Raw genomic sequence first — 21,818 nt, 5'->3', positions numbered from 1 at the left:
CTGTGTCCCTCTTGCTTTCCTTGATCTTTCTCTCAATCTGTTGATGGTACCTAAATATCATTATTTTTAATGTCTTATCAAGTAGTTTTGATACCATTTCTGGTATTATACTTTCTGACTTTATATTTTGGTGATTTATTTGAGGCATTCTGTCTTATTTCTAGTTTTGATACCATTTCTGGTATTATACTTTCTGACTTTATATTTTGGTGATTTATTTGAGGCATTCTGTCTTGTTTCTTTGTGGAAGCTGAAATAGTCCGATTTTTATGAGACATTGTCGTGGCATCGTTAGTTATATTTATTGATGATTGTATGTTGGTGTGTTCTCAAGCCCTCACTACCTGTGTCCTGGTAGATGTGATAGAGACATAAAGCAAGCATGCTATGCTCACTTGCTATTTGTATAGCATAGTTTTGGACGGGTCAGGGGACCTCCTTAAAAAGGGGTGGCACTCCCAGTGCCTGAAGGCAAAACTGAGTCTGTGCAAGAGGGAATGCCACTGGCTGCTGGCTCAACAAGGGCAGAGACTGGACACACCCTCAGCTATCAGGAGAGGAGAGGCACAAGGGAAAACCACACTCCTTTGCTGGCAACCTCCAGCTGTGTTTTGTGCCTGAAATTCACTGTATCAACAGCGCTTAAGATGGCAACACCACTCCACATCAGCTTACAGCCTGCTTTCTTTTCTTTTCTCTCTCTACTCCTGTTCCGCTTCCTCTTCCAGTCACCACTCATCTACCTCTCTGCTGTATCCTCTGACGCTCAGGGTTTCAGGATCACCATCTGTATTTGTTTCACTTGGTCTCCCATGTCTTTGTTGCAGAGGATATGATAAATGCGTCATTCTTGGTGTAGACAGGGGCAACTCCTCACTTTTGATTCAGAACCAGGCCTATACATGATAACAAATGCTCATTAAAAAAAAAAAAAAAAAAACAGACTTACAGGGCAAGATGGCAGTGTAGGCAGACACGCTTCTATCCATGTCTACATCAAGAATGGAGTCCTGGTGTGGCACTGTGGGTTAATGCACTAGACTGCACAGTCGGTTTGAACTGCAAGGTTGTTGGATCAAGCTCACTAGTTACTCCTTGGAAACCCTCTAGAGAGGGTCACTATGGGTCGGAACTGATTTGACGGCACTTAACAACAACAACATTAAGAACAGAACCCAAGGATGAGAAGGAGATGAGACGCATACTAGTCCAAGCTCTTTCTCTACATGACAGTACAGAGGCTTCAGAGAAGGTTAAAGGGCTTACCAGAGGTTACACAGCTGGCAGTGGCAGAGGCAATGCTATTACCTGGCTCTGCAGATTCTTAACCTCATATCTGCCCCTATTATTCCTGGTTCCTCAAAATCACAACAGAAACTTCTTTCTGTGGTCCTCAACATTAATGACCTGACTTGAAAAGCAAATATGCTCCTTAGCTGTGTGCTGAACCAAAATACTTAAATATTTTTAATGACCTTTCTTCCAAGTGTCCACTACATAACAGTAAGAAACCTCAATTGCAAATGGCATCCCACATAAAATTATAGGATTTTTAAAATTGTGTAATAAAATATCAAATTTATCCCCAGATATCTCAGAGTAAGTGTGATGGGGAGAGGTTAAAAAAAGGGGGGCACCTTACAAAGGAAAAGAAGGTCTACTTTTTTACCCAAGCTTGTAGTTATTTCTTATCATGAAAACTCTGCATTTAGGCAGCTTCATCACTTTATTAAACACCAAAAAGAAAAGGCTGTCCTTTCTCCTTTCAGAAGTTTACTCAGGTCAGCTGTTTTTGTTCTCTTTTAAGGAATCCTGAAAAATTTGCAAGTCAGCATTTATCAAGAAGTACAATTAACACTGTTACGTTCTACCTTCAGTCATCTTTCCATAGCTTCTGCATCCTGCTCAAGCAACATTCACTTGATGATGTTTTAGTAGGATAGAAAAACAGAGTGAATGTTTCCCTTATTATACAGGCCAAGGAAGTAGCAGAAAAGAGTGGAAGGGAATACTCCAAGATGTTTCAACTTCCCAGGACTCTATCTCAGGCTGTCATTACCATAAGCAAATCAGCACCGGGCAAAACAAATGAAATGCTAACAGTTGAAAGTCTTACTTACGGACACACATTTCCCTGCTTTCATAAAATCCAGGACAGCACTGCGATTTACGCCTATACATAGTTTTTTCCCCATGTCGATACGCTGTTCGATAACTGACTCTATACAAAGGGGGAAGAAAATCATAGCATTACTTCCTTAGAACTGCAATTTGATTAGAAATTAAGAATTTATATTTTAATTCTAAAGAGCTATTAAATATAATAAAAGCATGGAAAGCAAAGTACTCCAAAATAAATAAGAAGCATGGACTAGACATCTTGATCAATATGAATTCTTAACAATTTAATCTATAGTCTATTCCAGAGGATCAGAAGTTCCATGATATCCTTACCTCAATTATCTTGAGATATGTTCATATGATATATTCATATGGCACTACTTTAATCAGCATTCAGTTACATACGTCTTAAAGGAAAACTTCAAAAATTCCTTTAAAAGTTTGGCTAATTCAGTCTTATCTTATTATGAAATGGAAGGCTGATAAGCAAAAGATCTAACCTAACTAAAGCCTGATTCATTCATTGATTTATTAAACTTTTATTTACTGAGCACTTACTATATTCCAGGCATTGCTACACTAGGGAAATAGCAAAACAGTACAAAGCCTTTGTCCTCAAGGAATTTACATTTTATTATGAAGACCTAGAAGAAGTTAAGGAAAGAGACATTAAAAGAATAAATATATGTGTGGTGCTGAGGATTAATACGCTAAACTGAAGGTTGGTGTGAATAGAAAGATCAGGAGTTCAAACTCACTAGTTGCTCCTTGGAAACGCTATACAGGATCGCTATGAGTCGGAACTGACTCAACAGCACTTAACAACAACAACATCATGGGTGATAATGCTTAAATTTGGGGAAGGAAAATAAAGTCTGATTAAGGGAATAGAAAGTGAGGGACAGAGTAACCAAGGAAAGCTTGTCTGAAAAAATGACATTGAGTATAGCATCATTTAATGCTGGCGCTGCATTCCACCATAACTCACTCATACTGCCACAAATCTTTTACTAGTAAATTCAGGATAGTATAGCTCTCTTTCATATTAAAATTAATATACAATGATTACTACCTTTCTTTCTTCTTCCTTATTTATAAAAAACTGTGACTTTCTTCTTAAGGGTCAAATTGAATGTAATGTGCAATGAGTTAGGAGTCTTGGTGTGGTGATGTTGGTTAATGCTGGACTGCAAAGTCCACTTGAACTGGAAGGCCAGAGGTTGAAGTTCACCAGCTGCTCCTCAGAAACCCTATACAGGGTCACTATGGGTCGGAACTGACTCTATGGCACTTAACAACAATGAGTCAGATGTTCAGTTATATAAATATTGAAATTTCTTGATATCTTTGCTGCTGCTGTTAAGTGTCGTCATGTCAGTTCCGACTCATAGCGGCCCTGTATAGTATTTCTAAAGAGTGGCCAGTCTTGCTGTTCAGTCTCAATGCTTATCCTACAGTGCCACACCAGGGCTCTAGTTATATGTAGTGATATCCAGTTTTAAAAGTGTCTCCCCCAACTATGAACAACATGAAAGGTGTTTGAGTTGTTCCTAACTAAACAATGGCAAACATTAGACGTTTCCTCTCCAGTTAGATTGGAAGTATCTTAAGGGCCTGGACTACCTACCATTTTGCTTTACTATCTTCCCTATGATCTGGAACAAAGTGAGGACAACAGTAAGCACTCAGTAACTATTCATGGAATGAACGAATACACCTTCTTAAGTATTTAAAACCTCTGGTTATTTCAGAGTCTGTTTCCTGTTAGTCAAGCTCATAAATGTATTTGAACCCCCATTACCTGTGCCGTGTGCATTTAAACCAGTTTAGGATGTCAGTACAGCTAGTGTAGTAAATTTGATCAAAAGGATGTGGGTACGACTCCTGCACAGTTACAGAGTAGCTGAAAAGAAAAGGAAAAATCATCAGTACTTCTCCTTCTTATACAAATACTTTATTATGTATACTCGAAAGGGGGTGTTTGCTAAATTATCTCCATTTAAAACGCCATCCTGAATTTTAGCAATCTTTTTATTACAGATTTTTATTTAACTAGAACTCTGATAGGCTTAATATGAATAATAAATTTGAAAGACAGTGTATCACACTATGCATCTTTAAATTTTTATTTTCTTACCTTGATGTTCCCAAATTTTAAAATGAACTCAATATTTTTTTCTGCATTTAATTCACTCCCCTTTCGCTAAGACTCCAGGGATAACAAAAATGGGTCACAAAAAGTTTTCAATCTAAGTCTACAAGCAAATAAGCAGGTTAACCAGCCAAAAGACCATCCAAGCATTCATATATTTTACTAATTCTGAAAAATCAAAAAAATATGTATTTCCCTGGTTAGGACTTGGAATACTTTGCTTTCATGTGTCTGCTTTGCTTCTCAGGCAATGGGAGACCATCTATAATCTCTAAGTAAAAACTGCAAAGAAGTCTTTAAACCCTTTTCTAAACATATGGCTGAGACAATAAGCCTGAAATGATCCTACCAACAACCTGCTGCTATAGAAACAGTCTGCTCTCCCATACATTTTCACTAACAGCTTCTTGTTAGATAAAAACAAGCAATCCTATGGGCTAAACTAAGTATTTGGGTGAAAAACATCTATGAAAGAGCATCCAATATACAATCTTTTACTTTTCCATCATAAACCGTTTATGACATGGTCCAGAGCTCAATTTCTGCCTACAGGAAAACACTGAAGTTGTCAAAGACTTCAATTTGCTTGGGCCCACAATAAACACTCATGGAAGCAGCAGTCAAGAAATCAAGTGACATATTGCACCTGCAAAATCTGCTGCATAAGACCTCTTTGAAGTGTTTGTTAAAAAGCAAAGATATCAGTTTGCAGACTAAGGTGCACCTGACCTAAACCATGGTATTTGCAATAACTCATATACCTGTGAAAGTTGGAAAATTAATAAGGAAGATGGTAGAAGAAGTGATGCATTTGAGTTATGGTGTTGGAGAAAAATGTCAAAAGTATCATGGACTAGAAGCACAAACAAATCTTTATTGGAAGAAGTACAGCTGGAATGCTCCTTAGAAGGCAGGATGAGGACACTTCAGCTGTACACTTCAAACACGTTATCAGAAGAGACCAGTCCCTGGAGAAGGACATGATGATTGGTAAAGTGGAGGGTTAGTGAAGAACTGAAAGCCCTCCCCCACCCCCATCCCCCATCCCTGCAATGAGATGGATTGGCACAGTGGCAGCAGCAATGGGCTCAAGCATAGCAATGAGAGTGAGGTTGATGAAGAACCAGGCAGCATTTTGTTCTGTTGTGCACAGGTTGTTGAGAGTTGGTACTGACGTGATGCCACCTAACACCAACAAGTCACCAGGTTAACAGATATCTGATTCATGAGGTTAACTCATACTTGCACTTTAATGTTAAGTAAATTTGCTTACATTCCGAAATGAGTAAACCAACCCCTACTCAAAAAAAATTTTTTTTAATTTCATAATCACCTCTACTTTACACCTTTATTTAGAATATCTAAATCACAGAAAAGAAAAGGCTCAAATCTTTCCTTGCACTAACACAAATCCACTGCCTTTGAGTTGATTCTCATAGTGACTCCATAAGACACAACAGACTATCCCCTCATTTTTCCAAGGCTGTAAATCTTTACAGAAGCAGACGGCCACATCTTTCTCCCAAGAAGCAGCTGGTGGGTTTAAACCACCAATTTTTTGGCTAGCAGCGGGATGCTTTCCCCACTGTTATACCAGGGCCTATTTTGTTGCACTAAAGTAAGGCTAAATAAGAACTATAGGTACCTGTTCCATCTTCTCTGCAAATTCAGCCTACAAAGACACACTTAGGAATGAATCTTGTTCATATCTTGGGGACTGCCTTATTCTATTATGTGTTGTTGTTGTTGTTAAGTGCCGTTGAGTCGGTTTCAATCCATAGCAACACTGTATAGGGTTTTCAAGGAGTCGTTGATGAGCTTGAAACACCGATCTTGTGGTTCAAACAGACTTTGCAGTCCAGCACATGAACCCACAGCGCCATACCAGGACTCCATTCTATTATTTGTTGTTGTTGTTGTCATGTGCTGTGGAGTCAGTTCCGACTCATAGCGACCCTGTACAGAGTTTCCGAGGCTGTAAATCTTTATGGGAACAGAAAGCCTCATCTTTCTTCCACGGAACAGCTGGTAGTTTCGAACTGCTGACTATGAGATTAGCAGCCCGATTCATAACCACTACGCTACCAGAGTTCTTTAGAGCTCCTTATCTAGGGCATTATAATTTGATTTCCAGATAAATTTAGGGATCCTTCACAAATCTTGGAACCACTGGGTAGTGTAACTTAATGCACGTGGCTGCTAACCTGAAGATTGGAGGTTTGAGTCCAACCAAAGGTACCTCAGAAGAAAGGCCAGGCAATCTCCTAAAAAATCAGCCACTGAAAACCTATGGAGCTCAATTCTATTCTGACACACATAACATCTCCAAGAATCAAAATCAGCTGGGTGGAAACTGTTGAAAAGACCCCACAAAAAACCCATAACTCAAGCAAAGGAAACAAACACTGGACTAGAAAAAGCCAGAATTATAATCTTCATTGGACACTGAGAAACTAGGTGATGCTGAGCAGATAATCTCACTTCCCTGGTTCTTGATAATATCTTTAAACAAAGGAGGCAGAGATGGTCTTGAAGATCCCTCTAAGTTAACAGTCTAAATTTCTAGAATATATTTTATATGAACCGCAGACCTTGCGGTTCAAACCAAATTTGCAGTAGAGTGCTTATCCTGCAAACTGTGATATAACTCCTTTTGGGCAAAGCAAGAAAGAGCCTCTGTTAAAGTATAAATGCTTCCGAACTGACATATCACATTAAGCTATTAATATTGTCTTCAGACCTGTAGCAATGCCCTGAGGTACAAGTTAATGACAACTCTAAGAATTTCTTGCCATTTTTTTCCCTTCCTATCTAGCTGCTGGTCAATAACTGAATTGTGATGCCTTTAGCATTATTTGTCCTTTCCATTTCTGGTGGAGACAAAATGAATGACTATTCTATGTGAATGAAAATGCAATAGAGGTAGACTCCTACATCACCCACGAGCAAAATAGAGCAACTCCCTCTACATGCCACAGGAATGAAATAGAAACCACTCTAAATTAACCTGGCAAGTCAAGGAGAAAAAGTTATCCTAGCAAGTTCTACAGTAACAATTTAACTGAGCCAAATTATTTTGTTGAACTAGACCTGATGCAGCATGTCTAGAAAATATGTAAGTCCATGTTATAATGATAAGTCCTATCTGCCCTGGAGAGCAAAACTGATACTCAATCTGCAGATCCTGGACAATTCTATTCAATGTGAACAAGAAAAATGATTCAGAAACAAAGGAACTGGCTCCACAAACAAGTAATAGGAAAGGGGTAACCTTATGAAACTGAGAATAATAAGACAAAGCCCCATCAAGTTCCAATTCTCACAAATTCCATTGTAGAAGAATCACATACACTATGTTTTCAGCAATTCTCTCCAGTCTTGAATCTTCCCACTGAAATTATTCAGCAGTTTAAAACCAATGCAATGAATATAAATTAAAAAAAAAATTTTACTGTGGTGAAATTCTACTTTTTATAATGATCAGAAACCAAGTTATCCAGTAAAGTTTATAGGAGAAGGGGTTGAAATTTGTTCAAACTCAATTATTTTTTCTTTCCTGTTCATTATTATATTATGTTTTCTTTTCTTTTTTAAACATTGTTAGAGATATTATCATCACATTACATTACATGGAAAACTTATTTTTTTAAAAGGTGAGAGCAAGATTTCCTAGGAACTAGGTAGGGTCTTAAGAGCAAAGACTAGAATAGTTGAGGAATGACATCAAGAACATCACACAGGAAAAAGCAAAAGGTCATTAAGAAGACAAGAAAGAAGGAAAAGACCAAAATGGATGTCAGAAGAGACTCTGAAACTTGCTCTTCAGTGGAGAGGTGCTAAAGCAAATGGAAGAAATGAGGAGGTGAAAGAGTTGAATAAAAAATTTCAAATGGCAACTCAAGAAGACAAAGTCAAATATTATAGCGAAATGTGCAAAGACCTGAAGTTAGAAAATCAAAAGGGAAGTATTTGTCAAGCTGAGGGAACTGAAAAAAAAAAGTCAAGCCTTTACTTGAAATATTCAAGGATTCTATGAGCAAAATGTTGGATGACGCAGAAAGCATCAAAATAAAATGGAAGGAATACACAGAGTCACTGTACCAAAAATAAGTGGTCAATGTTTAACCATTTCAAGAGGTAGCATATGATCAAGATACAATGAGACTCAAAGAGGAATTCCAAAGTCCAATGTGCATTGGGAATTGATGGAATACAAAAGCCAAAGGTGCATTGGGAATTGATGGAACACAAATTGAAAAATTCCAACAAACTTATGCAGCACTGGAGGCACTCATTCATCTATGCTAAGAAATTTGGAAGACAACTACCTGACCAACTGACTAAAAGAGATCCATATTTGTACCCATTCCAAAGAGAGGTGACCCAATGGAATACAGAAAACATCAGACAATATTATTAATATCACATGAAAGTAAAGTTATGCTAAAGATAATACAAAAATGGCTGCAAATATACATTGGAAGAGAACTTTCAGTGACTCAAATCATATTCAGAAGAGGACATGGCATGAGGGATGTCATTTGCTAACGTCAGATAGATCTTGGCTGAAAGCAGAGAATACCAGAAAAATGTTTACTTGTGCTTTATTGGCTACACAAAAGCTTTTGATTGTGCAGATCATGGCAAGCTATGGATAACATTGCAGAGAATGAGTATCCTGGAACTTTTAATTGTGCTCATAGGAACCTGTGTATAGACAAAGAGGCAGTTGGTCGGACAGAAAAAGGGGATATTGAATGGTTTAAAATTAGAAAAGGTATGACAGGGTTGTATTCCTTCATCATACTTATTCAATCTTTAAACTGAGCAAATAATCCAAGAAGATGGATTCTATGAAGAATAAAGTGGCACCAGGATTGGTGGAAGACTCAGAAACAACCTGCGATATGCAGATGATACAACCTTGCTTGCTCAAAGTTAAGAAGGTTTAAAATTCTTACTGATGAAGATCAAAGACCAAAGCCTTCCATATAGGTTGTACCTCAATGTGGAAAAAAAAAAAAAAATCATTATCACTGGATCAATAAATAACATCTACATAAATGGAGAAAAGATTGAATTTGTCAAAGCCTTCGATTTATTTTGATCAACCATCAACACTCATGGAAGCAGCAGGCAAGAAATCAAATGACATAATGATGTGTTGCAATTGTCAAATCTGCTGCACAAGACCTCTTTAAAGTGTCCAAGAGTGAAGATGTTAGTTTGAGGACTAAGGTGTGCTTGACCCAAGCCATAGTATTTTCAATAACATATGTATTTGAAAGTTAGACAGTGAATAAGGAAAACCATAGAAGAATTGATACATTTGAGTTATGGTGTTGGAATAGACTGCTGAAAGTACCATGGACTGCCAAAAGAACAAACTAATCTGTGTTGAAAGAGGTACAGCTAGAATGTTCCTTGGAAGCCAGACTTCAGACATATTCAGACTTCAGGATATCATATTTGGTCAAGTGGAGGGTGGGAGAAAAAGCAGAAGACCCCCAAACGAGCTAGATTGGCAAAGTGATAGCTGCAACAGGCTCAAATGTAGCAAAGATTGTGAGATTGCTGAAAGACAAGGCAGTGTTTTGTTCTGTTGTTCATAGGGTTGCTATGAGTCGGTATAGACTGGATGGCAGTTAACAACAACAGGGTCTTAAAATCATCTAAAGTGCATGAAAATTGAAGATACATGGTAACAATTTTAGTGCCGTAGACTAATAGACCATGGTAACATCCATCAACCTTCATGACTCAGACCAGAAGAACTAGATGATGCCCAAATACCACTATCACCTGTTCTGAAAAGTATCACATTAGAAGGTTCTGGGTTGAGTGGGGGTGGGGGTGGGAAATGTGGCACAAAACTCAAATCATTAAAAAAAAAAGACCAGCTTTACTGGTCAGATAAAGACTGGTTGATCCTCTGAGACTACGGCCCTTAGCCACCCTTCAGGTCTGAAAATGAATTCACTCCAAGGTTCAATCTTCAGCCAAACAGTAGACATAATAAAGGAAAAAATCAACCCAAGGACATACTTGTTATCATTGTTAAATGACATTGAGTCGGTTCTGACACATAGTGACCCTCTATAAGATTTCCAAAGAGCAGCTCGTGGGTTTGAACTGCCAATCTTGTGGTTCATAGTTCAGTGCTGATCCTACAGTGTCACATCAGGAGATACTTAATCTGAGAATAATCAACCATTTGAGATCAAAAGGACAGCACTTACGGATGGCAAAGTTCAAACGGGTTAGGAAAAGAAAGAGGAATGGAAGCAGGAAACAGGGACGCAGTGGGATCAGTGATGTAACATTGTGGGGATTGCAGACACTGAGATGAAACCAAATGTGCATGAGTCATTGCAAGGAAAACTGATCTGCTCTGTGAACCTTCACCCAATTCACAATAAAAAGTTAAAAACACATGCAGTCCAAAAAAAATAGGTAGCAAAGGATTCAAAAACAAAAACAAAAAATCAGGATTCCCTAACTCTTACATAACCATGAAGTACATTTGGTTGTACTTCTTCACAGTGCCTTGTGGTTTTTAGTTTTGCTATTTATATTATTATAACCATTCCATGCACATAATTTTGAAACCTGCTTTTTTAAAAATCTAAACAGTTGAACATTTTCATTGTTGTAAATAGTCTCCACATTTTTACCGCCTAGGAATCTCTGGGAGTCCTGGTGCTGGAGGATAAAGCACTGGACTACAAGGTCTGTTTTGAACTTCAAGATTGGCAATTCAGACTCACCATCTACTCCTTGGAAACACTATACAGGGTCGCTATGAGTTGGAACTAACTCAACGGCACTTAACAACAACAAGAAGAATCTCTGAGCAGTACAAAGAGTTGGGCACTTGACTACTGGCCCCAAAAGTTTGGTAGTCCTAATTCAACCTGAGGCACCTCAGAGACATTCCAAAAAGGTGACAGGTTTGACAATCCTATGCAGCAGCTTTACTCTCCACACATGGGATGGAAATGATTGAGTGTCAATAGTAATTCATAAGAAATGATGCCAATTTTTTTTTAAATATTCAATTACCTACTGTTACCTTGGAGTCCTGGTGTGGCGCTGTGGGCTAATGCATCTGACAGCAAAGATGTTTGAACTGTAAGGTTGGCGATTCAAGCTCACCAGCTGCTCCTTGGAAACTATATACAGGGTCTCTATGGGTTAGAATGGACTCAACGGCGCTTAGCAACAACAACATTGTTACCTTGTCTCTTTCTGAGGAAGTCACTTTACTTATAAAAGGAAATGTCTGCAAGAATGGGCCATCTTCCCAGGTCTTTATCACTGCTGCTTTGACCAGTATGTGGGCTGCTGTTTGAACTTAAGTAACTCAATAGTTAACATTAACTGTTCAAACTTCCATGTCCATCAGCAGCTGCTCCTAAAGTCACAAAGTGGGAAGTAAGTAACCTTCTGGTTTGTCTAGTTCAATCCTGTTTTTCATTCCAAATGAGTAACACTGAACTCCTATTGCTAGTGAGGATATGGTCAGCACTAACCCGGCATCATCCTGCCTCTCTGTTCCATCTCTGATGTCAGAAACACACCAAGAAATCCAGTTTTTAAAGCAGCTATAGCAAACTGTGCTACCGAAAGAAATCTGGTTCCAATTGTGCAATATTTTTCAGCATTGAGATGCAAAACCCTTTATTTCTTGCTTGTTTTCTTAATCTTCTCTAGCACACTGAAAACATTATCATCACCGTGATTTTCACCTATTAAGTATTATCCAGGGAGAAACCCCAGCAAGATTTAATTTAAGGTCAAAGAGAAGGAAACGGAAAAAAAAAAAAAAAAGAGTTAACATCACTTGGACACATTCCAAAGTGGCTAATTACATTTTATTTTCTAAATTACCTTGTTACTTTAATCAGATATGGTAATAATCATCATTTCTTATCTTTGCTTGCTTCAAAACTCCTGGTTAAATTACTATCACTACTGTGTTCCATCCCCAAGGGGTTGGGCCAAAGAGCGGTTTCTCTCCATTTGTGCCTTCTTTGAGAGAACCCCTATAGATGGAAAAGCTTCAATTCATAATGGAGGGAGAGGAGTTGGGGTGAAGGAACTGGTTATTCATAGAAGTATTCATCTTCCAAAAGGATTCTCTGCAGAATTCCTTTAATAACAAACACCCTTGTGTATTTTAAATGATTTAATTTTCTTTCATTTCATTTTATGCACAACTACTTGGAATCTCAATTGCTGAATTAAGATAAGACACATTTTTTATTTGTGAATAAGCACTCAGATAGGAATGGTGAATTCAGCTAGAAGGCACTGATTGAAGTATTTGCGTTCAGAGCTACTCAGACTTGTGTGGACAGACAAACCACCAGGGATCTTGTTAAAATTCAGATACTGATTCAGCAGGTCTGGGATGGAGCCTGAGAGTCTTCTTTTCTATAAATGAAGAGATATGACTGTGATGCTCAACCGTGTGTTGAGAAGCAAGGCATAAGGTTCATTGGACACAGGTGACTTGAGTATAAGGCAAGCCTGCAATGAGCCCTACTCAACCCTACTACCAAGATCTGCATCCTCAGAGCTAATCTTCATTGCCCCGATTCAGATTTTGGAAATAGAGGAGAATCTGTCGCCTGCACTTCAATTTGATCAGTTTAATTTATTCTGCTCCTCCTTTCTCTATTCTTGTTAAAGCAATCCTAACTCCTTTCAACTTTCTTCGAAATTTTACTATCTAACCATTTACTAATACAGTTATCAATAAGATTATAAAAACAATTTTAAAAAATTATCCCTCTTGGAATTTAGCTTCAGAGTGTGCAGGGGATGGTAGAATTGCTACTAGTTTTCATCTTGTCTAGACGGGTCTAGTAAAAGGAGATGGGGATAAGATTCTTATGATTCAATAGTGAATCATTGTTATCATGACTAATTGCGACTTTCACAACTATAAAGGCAGAAGTTTTATAATTTTTTTTTTTTTAAATGGGGGGTAGTTAATCTTCCAGTGCAGAAACAGAAGACCCGAGGACCATCAAGGGAGAAGAGCATGAGCAGAATGTGGGACTCTATTCAGAGAAGCAGCGACACAAGAGATGGAGGCAGAGATGAGGACATGGAGAGATAGAGTAGCTGAGGACTCTAGACTCATGGAAAGAGAAAGGCTGTGTGCTGGTGGCCAGAAGGCAGGCTTGCAGAATGTGACCTTTGGTTGTTTAAATGATTATATATTCACGAGTATTCTGGTGTACATCCTCCCATCCCCCCACCAAAACAACAACACAACAACAACAACAACAAAAAGAAGGAATAGAAGCAAATACTGCTGAATGATGATACATGGAGATGATAATCATTGCAAGGAAATCATGAGTGTAAAACCTATGTTCTCTAATGCAAATTATCAGTGAATTTATAAGAAAAACTTAAAAAAATCAGCCCTCTCTCCTGTCAACACTCAGTTAGTGAGTATTTTAAAAGTTACTCTAATCACCTGTGCAACTGTAGGATTATGATCAGGTTTAGAGACCAATCTGTTCCTTGTCTGTCTCTATCTCTCTCATACCCCGTGATATCCATTTTTGGTCATTTTATTTCCTATTAGAAAGTGAGCTCACTCATTCAAATATTATTTATTGAGCACATGCCATGTGCAAGACAGTATTCTAGACACTGGAGATCATCAGTGGTGAACAAAAGAATACAAATATGTGTTACCAGGCTTGGTAAAATATTGAACATGGAATAATGATAGAATGTGTAATTACAAGTGGGTGGTAGATTACTCTAAACCTTGGATTCATTTCTCTTTAAAGTTTTCCTCGGACAGTTTATCTGTTCATATTTTATCATACTGGACATACTTAACTTCATATCCCCATACACTTCCAAGTCCATATTTCAGATTGATTTCATGACTCAACATAGACAAGCCATTCAATTTCTCTTCTTCTCATTCAACTCTTCCTTCCATTTTTCCATATGTGCACTGATACTTCTACCCACACACAATAAGTTCTAGACCTCAGTCTTCTCTGCCTCTTCACATCCTAAATTCAATGCACCAGTAAAATCTATTAATGCTTATTTCACAGCATCTTCAAAAATGTGGCTTTGCCTGCCATTCCACAGTTATCATCCTCCTAGAAGAACAACCACCAATGGTCTCTCCATTTTCTAAATCTGACCTATATCCATTCATATAGTCATTTATCTGTGCTTAATATTTTAATAAGTACTTATTCAGCACTTCCTTGGTGAAATGTTATTAATTATAAAGACAATTAATACCTAGATTCTAGCCCTTAACTGTATAGTCTAGTTGCTGTTGTTGTTAAGTGACACTGAGTTGGTTCTAATTCCTAACAACCTTGTCTAGGGTTTCCAAGGAGTGACTGGTAGATTTGAAGCCCTGACTTAGTGGTTAGCAGTCCAGTGCTTCTCCTACAGTGCCACACTAGGACTCCACAATCTAGTTGTCGTTGTTCAGTGCCTTTGAGTTGGTTCTGACCCATAGCGACCCTCTGTAGGGGTTCCAGGGAACGGCTGGTGAACCTGAACCACCAACCTTGTGATTCAAACTGACCTTGCAGTCCTGTGCATTAACCCACAGCACCACACCAGGACTCCATAATCTAGTTAATACCACAGATATACAGAACTTTATGCATATACATTTTCTGTATAGTTTAAGTTTCATACTGATGTATATATAACTATTTAATTGATGAGGGAATTAGGTTTCATTACCCTGATTGGAAAGGAGCTCTGGTAGTGTAGTGGTTACTAATCAGGCTGAGAACCGCAAGATCAGAACTACAAACTGTAACGCAGGAGATAGATGAGGCATTCTGCTCCCGTTAAGATTTACAGCCTCCAAAAACCTGTACAGGGTCGCTGTGAGTCAGAACCGACTCCACGGCACACAGCTACCACCACCACCCCGATTGAAACTGGGATTGAGCCCTCACCAGAATATAAGGCTGTGAGTGGAGAGCCAACATGCCCCTAGATTAATACAGTTCCTGGGTTTGAGAGGCTCTGGGCTTTGTGCATTCTAACAGTGGGTGACAAAGGTGATTAGACCAAGTACTCTGGTATGCTAATCATGGTACTGAGGTGAAAGGAAAATGAAACAAAGAGCTTGATGTAATTACACTCACTGCTACTAGAAAATATATATTGCTCTCTAGTACTTAACCCATTTTATTTGTTTGAAACACTTAAGTTTACAAAGATTATCAAGAAAGATTATTAGAGCAAAGTAGACTGTTCTGCAGTAAAAGCATATGAAGGAGCCCTGGTTGTTGTTGTTGTTATGTGCTGTGGAGTCGGTTCCGACTCATAGCAACCCTGTACAGGGTTTCCGAGGCTGTGAATTGCAAGGTCAGTAGTTCGAATCAACTAGCTGCTCCACAGGAGAAAGATGAGGCTTTCTTTTCTCATAAAGATTTACAGCCTTGGAAACCCTATACAGGGGTTGCTATGAGTCGGGAACTGACTCGGTTGTTGGCACACCACCACTACCAACAACACACTATATAGTATGTGCTATTTCTATGTTCCAGACTCCTGGTGTGATACTGTAGGGTAAACACTGGATTGCTAACCACAAGGTCGGTAGTTCAGACCCACCAGATGTTCCTTGGAAACCCTATGCAGGGTTGCTATGAGTCGGAACTAACTAGATGGCACTTAAAAACAACAACAACAACATTCTTATGTTCCAGGTGGGACTGCTAGATCTGGACGGCACATTATTTGTTTTTACAAAATCTACACAAACTTCCCTTCCTCCAGCATTACACGGCTCTGTTCTTGGTGGTCTGCATGGCACTGGTTTCAAGTCATCCTGTTTCCCAGAAGCCTTCTCGAACCCCTTCTATCTACTCCTCTTACTTAGTTCTTCAGGAGCCTTTTGGGTGGTACAGTCTCCATGCAGCCTTGTCAGTTTCTCCAGGCAGAAAGCGTGTCTCCCTTTCAAGGCCACCGATAGCACGATGTTTTGAAGGCCACACATTTCAACATGCTAGTCCAGCACATTATTCCATGCTGCTTTTCACTGCTTACTCGTCGGCTCCCATGCCTAAGTCCAGCTTCCCCCGATGATTGCAAATAGATCCACAGCAGGGACAAGACCATAGGGAAGTCATTTTAACTGAGTTATCCAATGTGTCCCTGGATCTGATGATTGCTCTGGTGTTAAAATAAGGCACAAGTTTTTGTTTTTTAAAAATTTTTTTTTCACATATGACCAAGATGATTGCTACTCTCCAATTTGTTAGCTATAGCTGACGATTTTCACATAAAAGAAACACCACAGTTTCTTCTCAAATTCTAATTTTCTACATCAGACTACTAATGATCCTATGCAAGCAAGTTTTCTCTCAAGTTGATTTCAGAACAATTACCTTTCCCAGTGGCTACACACATTAGGGTCTTCAAGATTCAGAGGAGAGGAGATTCCGATCCAGTGGCATACCAATAAACAGATAAAGCTCAGCCATGACTTTAAAGAAGCAACCATTTTTTTCTTTTCTGAGGAACAACCTACAGAAAGAAAAAAAAAAAAAAAAAAAAATCCAAATTAGTGATGCATTGAAATGACCCAAACAGAATTCCTCTCAATCCAGCAACTATTTGGTACCAGTTGTCACCAAGGCTAAAACATGCATAATAAGCTATGTATTTATTTAAACAGAAGGGTTACCAGATTTCAAGGTTCATGAGAGACAGAGGTGTTTCTTGTGTTTTGCACAGTACCCACAGTTTTGTCAGTTACTAAAATGTACAAATCATCATTAACTGCCACCACAACAAAAACCCTTCTCATCCATACCAGCTGACATTTAAAGAATGCACCAGAACATCTCAGAGCAACACAGGCTTCCAGATTCTCTCACCAGGCATATTCCCTTTTGGAAGAAGAGGGCATGCAGAGGAATTTGGACTCATAGAGTATAAATGATGAAACAGAAGCTCCATTTACTCAAGAAAGAGAGAGGAACCTCAGGCTCAAACTGAGATTCATTCAATAATTCATTCAATGTGCACTGACTGCCTTCTGTATCCAAGGCGCTGTGCAAAACCTGGAGACATCACAGGAACTAGTCCCATCCTTATCCATTAAGATGCTTTCATTTAGTAGTGTTGACACAGATCTCTGAAAATCAGTGTTCCAGTTTCTCCATCTGCTGAACAGAAATGAAGCCAGCTATCTCATCGAGGTTTAAAAAAAACACATAGGAGACTGTATAAAGTGAGGATCATAAGACTTCTCCAGGAGGGACTAGTCCCTGGAGAAAGATATCATGCCTGGTCAAACAGAAGGTCAGCGAAAAAAAGGAAGATCCCCAATTAAATGGATTGACAGAGTGGCTGCAGCAATGCGCCTAAGCATAGCAATGATTATGAGAAACGCACAAGACTAGACACTGTTTCATTCTGTTATTCACAGAGTCACTATGAGTTAGAACAGATTTAACAGTACCAACAACAACATAAACTTGTTTATAAGCTAATATTAGAGAAAATGAATACTATTGAGAAGATGGTGATACTGGAAAAACAAATAGGAACATATTTAGAAGCCTGGAAAAGAGTTAGGCAGGCAAAGGAAATAGAAAACGGGAGAACAATATTTTACACAGACGGAATTACATGTGCAAAGGCCCAGAAGCGAGGCAGCACCAGGCACGTTGAGGGTGCTTTAGGCACGTTTAGGGGGCTCCAATTAATTCCTGGTGTGGCACCTTACGGTAAGCACTCGAACTCCAGGTCAGTTTGAACTGCAAGTTTGGTGTTTCAAACTCACCAGCCGCTCCTCAGAAACCCTCTTTAGGGTTGCTATGAGTCAGAACTGACTCGATAGCATACAACATCATCCGCAACAACAATTAATTCATGGAAAAAGAATGAGATGACTGGAGAAATAGGGGGCATATCACAATGAGTTTTACAAACCATAACAAAGTATGTGAAACTCATCTAAGGTTAACAGGGAGCGAGCATAAAATGTGGAGTCTGAGAATTGGTTAAATGAACTTTTGGAAAATCAACCATTGAAAATTCTATGGAACACAGTTCTGCTCTCAACACTCACAGGGTCACCATAAATCAGAAATGTTTTGAAGGCAACTTGTTATAGGGCACAGAGTAACTACCAGATGACATCAGAAAGATCAATCTGACTGCAGAAGAGAGAAGTGGAAAGAAAAATAGTAGAGGCAGATCAGTTGAGATATAATTGTGGCTGAATTAAGGAAGTAATATTCATGTTGCAAGAAACTGGATGAATCTGGGAGACGTTTACAGGGTAGAACCAATAGGACTTAGTGATTAAATGAAGAATGGAGAAGAGACACTCCTACTTGGATGGTGAGGGTTCACTGAAATAAGGAGCACAGAAGTACAACTCCGGAGGTCACTTTGAGTTCAGTTTGAGATAATCTAGTCTAAGGACTCCTGGTGTGGCACTGTGGGCTAATGCGCTGGACTGCAAAGTCATTTGAACCACAAGATCAGTGGTTCAAGTTCAACAGCTGCTCCTTGGAAACCCCTATATAGGGTCACCATGGATTGGAACCAACTAGAGGGCACTTAACAACAACAGTCTAAAGCTCCAATGAGCTTTAGTGGTTATGAATCGAGTTGCTAATCTTCTGGTCAGCAGTTCGAAACTACCAGTGGTTCTTTGAGAGAAAAATGAGGCTTTCTGCTCTCGTAAAGATTTATAGGCTTGGAAACCTAATACAGGGTCGCTATGAGTCGGAACTGACTCCATGGCGCATAACCACCACCAGTCTAAGGCTCCTGTCAGATATTCAGGGAACCATCGTGGCACAGTGGGTTAAGCATGAGGCTATTAACTGAAACATTGATGGTTCAAACCTACCAGGCTCTTCTTAGATGGGAGAAAGATGAGACTTTCTGCTCACTAAAAAATGCAGTCACAGAAACCCTAAGAAGCAACTCTACTCTGTCCTATCGGGTCACTAAGAGTTGGTGTTGAGCCAGTTACAGTGGGTTCTTTTTATCTGTTTGTTTTTAGGAGATATTCATGTGATGTCTTTTCAGGCATTTACTGAATATCTACTACATGCCAGGCATCATACCAGGCTCTCGTGTGTAATTATTGTAATGGCATGTGCCTGGGATCATATGTTATTCCACACAATCTTAGTACTTAGTGCTTACCAAGAAGAAAAAGTTTAGTTGTCAAACTATACCATCTACTCATTATAAAAAATAGGCATGGAATTAGAAACAGCTGATCCACCTACTAAACAAAACAGAGTATGTTATCAACCGGCTAGTTGGTAAATCATTGAAACTAGAAAAAATGTGTCAAATTATATGACCAAAGGAATAATTTCCTAGGTCTGAGCTACCTTTCCAAACCAGGAGGTCACCATTTTTCAGTCCTTGGTAAGAGAATTTATTGAATAATAATTTCACGGTTTGAAGAGTTAACTTTATCTTAAAACAAATACAGAGTAAAAACTAACAACAATGAAAAGCTTATCTTAGAGACGAATTTATCCTATAAATCAGCAGAGAAAGGGTCAAATGAAGAATTTAAATCTTTAAAATAAGATTTTTTAGAAGGACAAACTTAACTATATTTTTTTGGACAGTTATGCTATGGCAAATTATCGATCTCTGACTTTACAAAAGATAAAATCAAATAAAGGGTTTGATTTGGAGTAAGAAAAAAAAATCATGAATTTGGATGATAATTAAAAGTAGTGTAAGTCACTAGGGCAAGCTTTTAAAAATGGATTTCAAACATCACTAAATGATTTCAATTTATAAAGCATAAATAAATGTATAAAGCAATATATATCTTATAGATTAATTCAAATGACTGATGTTTCTTGCAGGCTAACTATCATGAAGTTACAAAATCAGAAACTTCATATTACATAACTAAAGACATTGTTCCAGTCAACAGGAGTAAATGTAAAATAATAATAATAATAAATAACAACTGCTAGCATTTCCTGACCGCCTACTGTGTGTCAGGCACAGTGCTAAGCTCTTCAGATGAATCATCTATTTAACCTCAGAGTGATTTATTTAAGAAGAGTTTTATGATTTCCATTTTATATCTGAAGAAATCCTGATGGTACAATGGTTACAGTTCCTCTACAAACCAAAGGTTGTTAGTTTGAACCTAGCCAGCAGCTGAGGAGAACTTCCTAGCAATTTGCTCCTGTGAGGATTATAGCCTAGAAAACCCCATAGTGAAGCTCTACAATTTCACATGGGGTCATTATGAGTCAGAATTAACTAGACAGCACCTAAAAAACAATAATATGCTGCTAGCCTTTTCCTCAAACTCACCAGCTGCTCCTCAGAAACCCTACACAAGGTCGTTATGAGTTTGAACTGACTCAATGGCACTTAACAACAACCATGTCTTTTCCTCGTCCATCAAAAAGAGAAAACTTTTGTTTGTAGCAAACAAGTCTGGCAAATATTGCTCTTTCTCATTGCTTTCTCTATTCCAGGATAAGTAGTTTGTATAAAGTGTGAAATGTGTTTGCTGTTGTTGTCAAGTGCTGCTGAGCTGGTTTCAACTCATAGCAATCCTGTCTAGACTCTCCAAGGAATGGATGTGAACCACCAGCCTTGTGATCAGTTATTGTTGTTAAGTGCCATCGAGTCAATTCCGACCCTTAGCGACTGTGTATAGGGTTTCCAAGGAGCAGCTGGTGAGCTTGAACCACCGACCTTGCAGTTCAAATGACTTTGCAGTCTGACACATTAGCCCACTCCACACAATGCTTATCCTATTAGCGCTATATCAGGACTCCATGTAAAAGATGTATATTATCTAACATTCTTTCCTCAAAGACAAAAAAAGACTGGTAAACAGTATTCTGCCATCTTGTTGTTGTTAAGTGCCTTCAAGTCAGTTCAGACTCATTGCATACCTGTACAGAGTGCCCACAGGGCAGCTGGTGAATTTGAACCACCGAACTTGTGTTTTAAACCGACCTTATTGTTCAGTTCTTATCCTACAGCTCCACTGCCATCTATTCAAAATTACCCAAATTGAAACGTTTATATCCCTAGTCAGCATCTCAGACCAGATCATACATTTACCAATTAGAAATGTTTACGCTATAAAAAGTTAGAAATTGCTGTAAACAATGAATCAAACTGTCAGGAAAAATAAAAAGACTGTGTTCTCCTTTAGTGTAAAAAATTTTAATGTTTATTATCTGGTTTCCCCTCTTGTTTTGCACCTGATGCATCACCACATGAGGGCTCTAATCTCCCCATTAGAGTGGCAGAATAAAAGTCAAATTTGTTCACTTCTCATTCCTTGTGAAATTTGGCAAACAAAAAAAATCAAATTGCATTGAGAAATTGAAGTTGACATTTATAGAAGGGACCCATAGCCACCCTGTATAGGGTTTTCAAGGAGTAGCTGGTGAGTTTGAACCACCGACTTTGCAGCTCAAACCAGCTTTGCAGTTCAGCGTATTAACCCACAGTGCCACACCAGGGTTCCATATTCTTAGATATTTTTTTCATA

The 21,818-nt window shown here is 38.6% G+C and overlaps 1 protein-coding gene across 1 annotated transcript in view; it reads right to left on the bottom strand.

Moving 5' to 3' along the window:
• The window catches only part of MEGF10 (multiple EGF-like-domains 10), a 190,810-nt gene extending 173,994 nt beyond the window's left edge, over positions 1 to 16,816 (bottom strand). The window contains exons 1-3 of the mRNA XM_006870686.1: positions 16,684 to 16,816; positions 3,923 to 4,024; positions 2,121 to 2,221 (exon numbers count right to left, since the gene is read on the bottom strand). Of these exons, the coding sequence (XP_006870748.1) occupies positions 2,121 to 2,221; positions 3,923 to 4,024; positions 16,684 to 16,799 (319 nt within the window). The 5' untranslated portion in view covers positions 16,800 to 16,816. The remainder of the gene's footprint in view (positions 1 to 2,120; positions 2,222 to 3,922; positions 4,025 to 16,683) is intronic.
• Between the last annotated feature and the right edge of the window lie 5,002 nt (positions 16,817 to 21,818).

The sequence above is a fragment of the Chrysochloris asiatica genome, unplaced genomic scaffold (genome assembly GCF_000296735.1).
Source record: "Chrysochloris asiatica unplaced genomic scaffold, ChrAsi1.0 scaffold00147, whole genome shotgun sequence".
Classification (NCBI taxonomy): domain Eukaryota; kingdom Metazoa; phylum Chordata; class Mammalia; order Afrosoricida; family Chrysochloridae; genus Chrysochloris; species Chrysochloris asiatica.
This window is presented reverse-complemented; position numbering and strand designations above follow the sequence as displayed.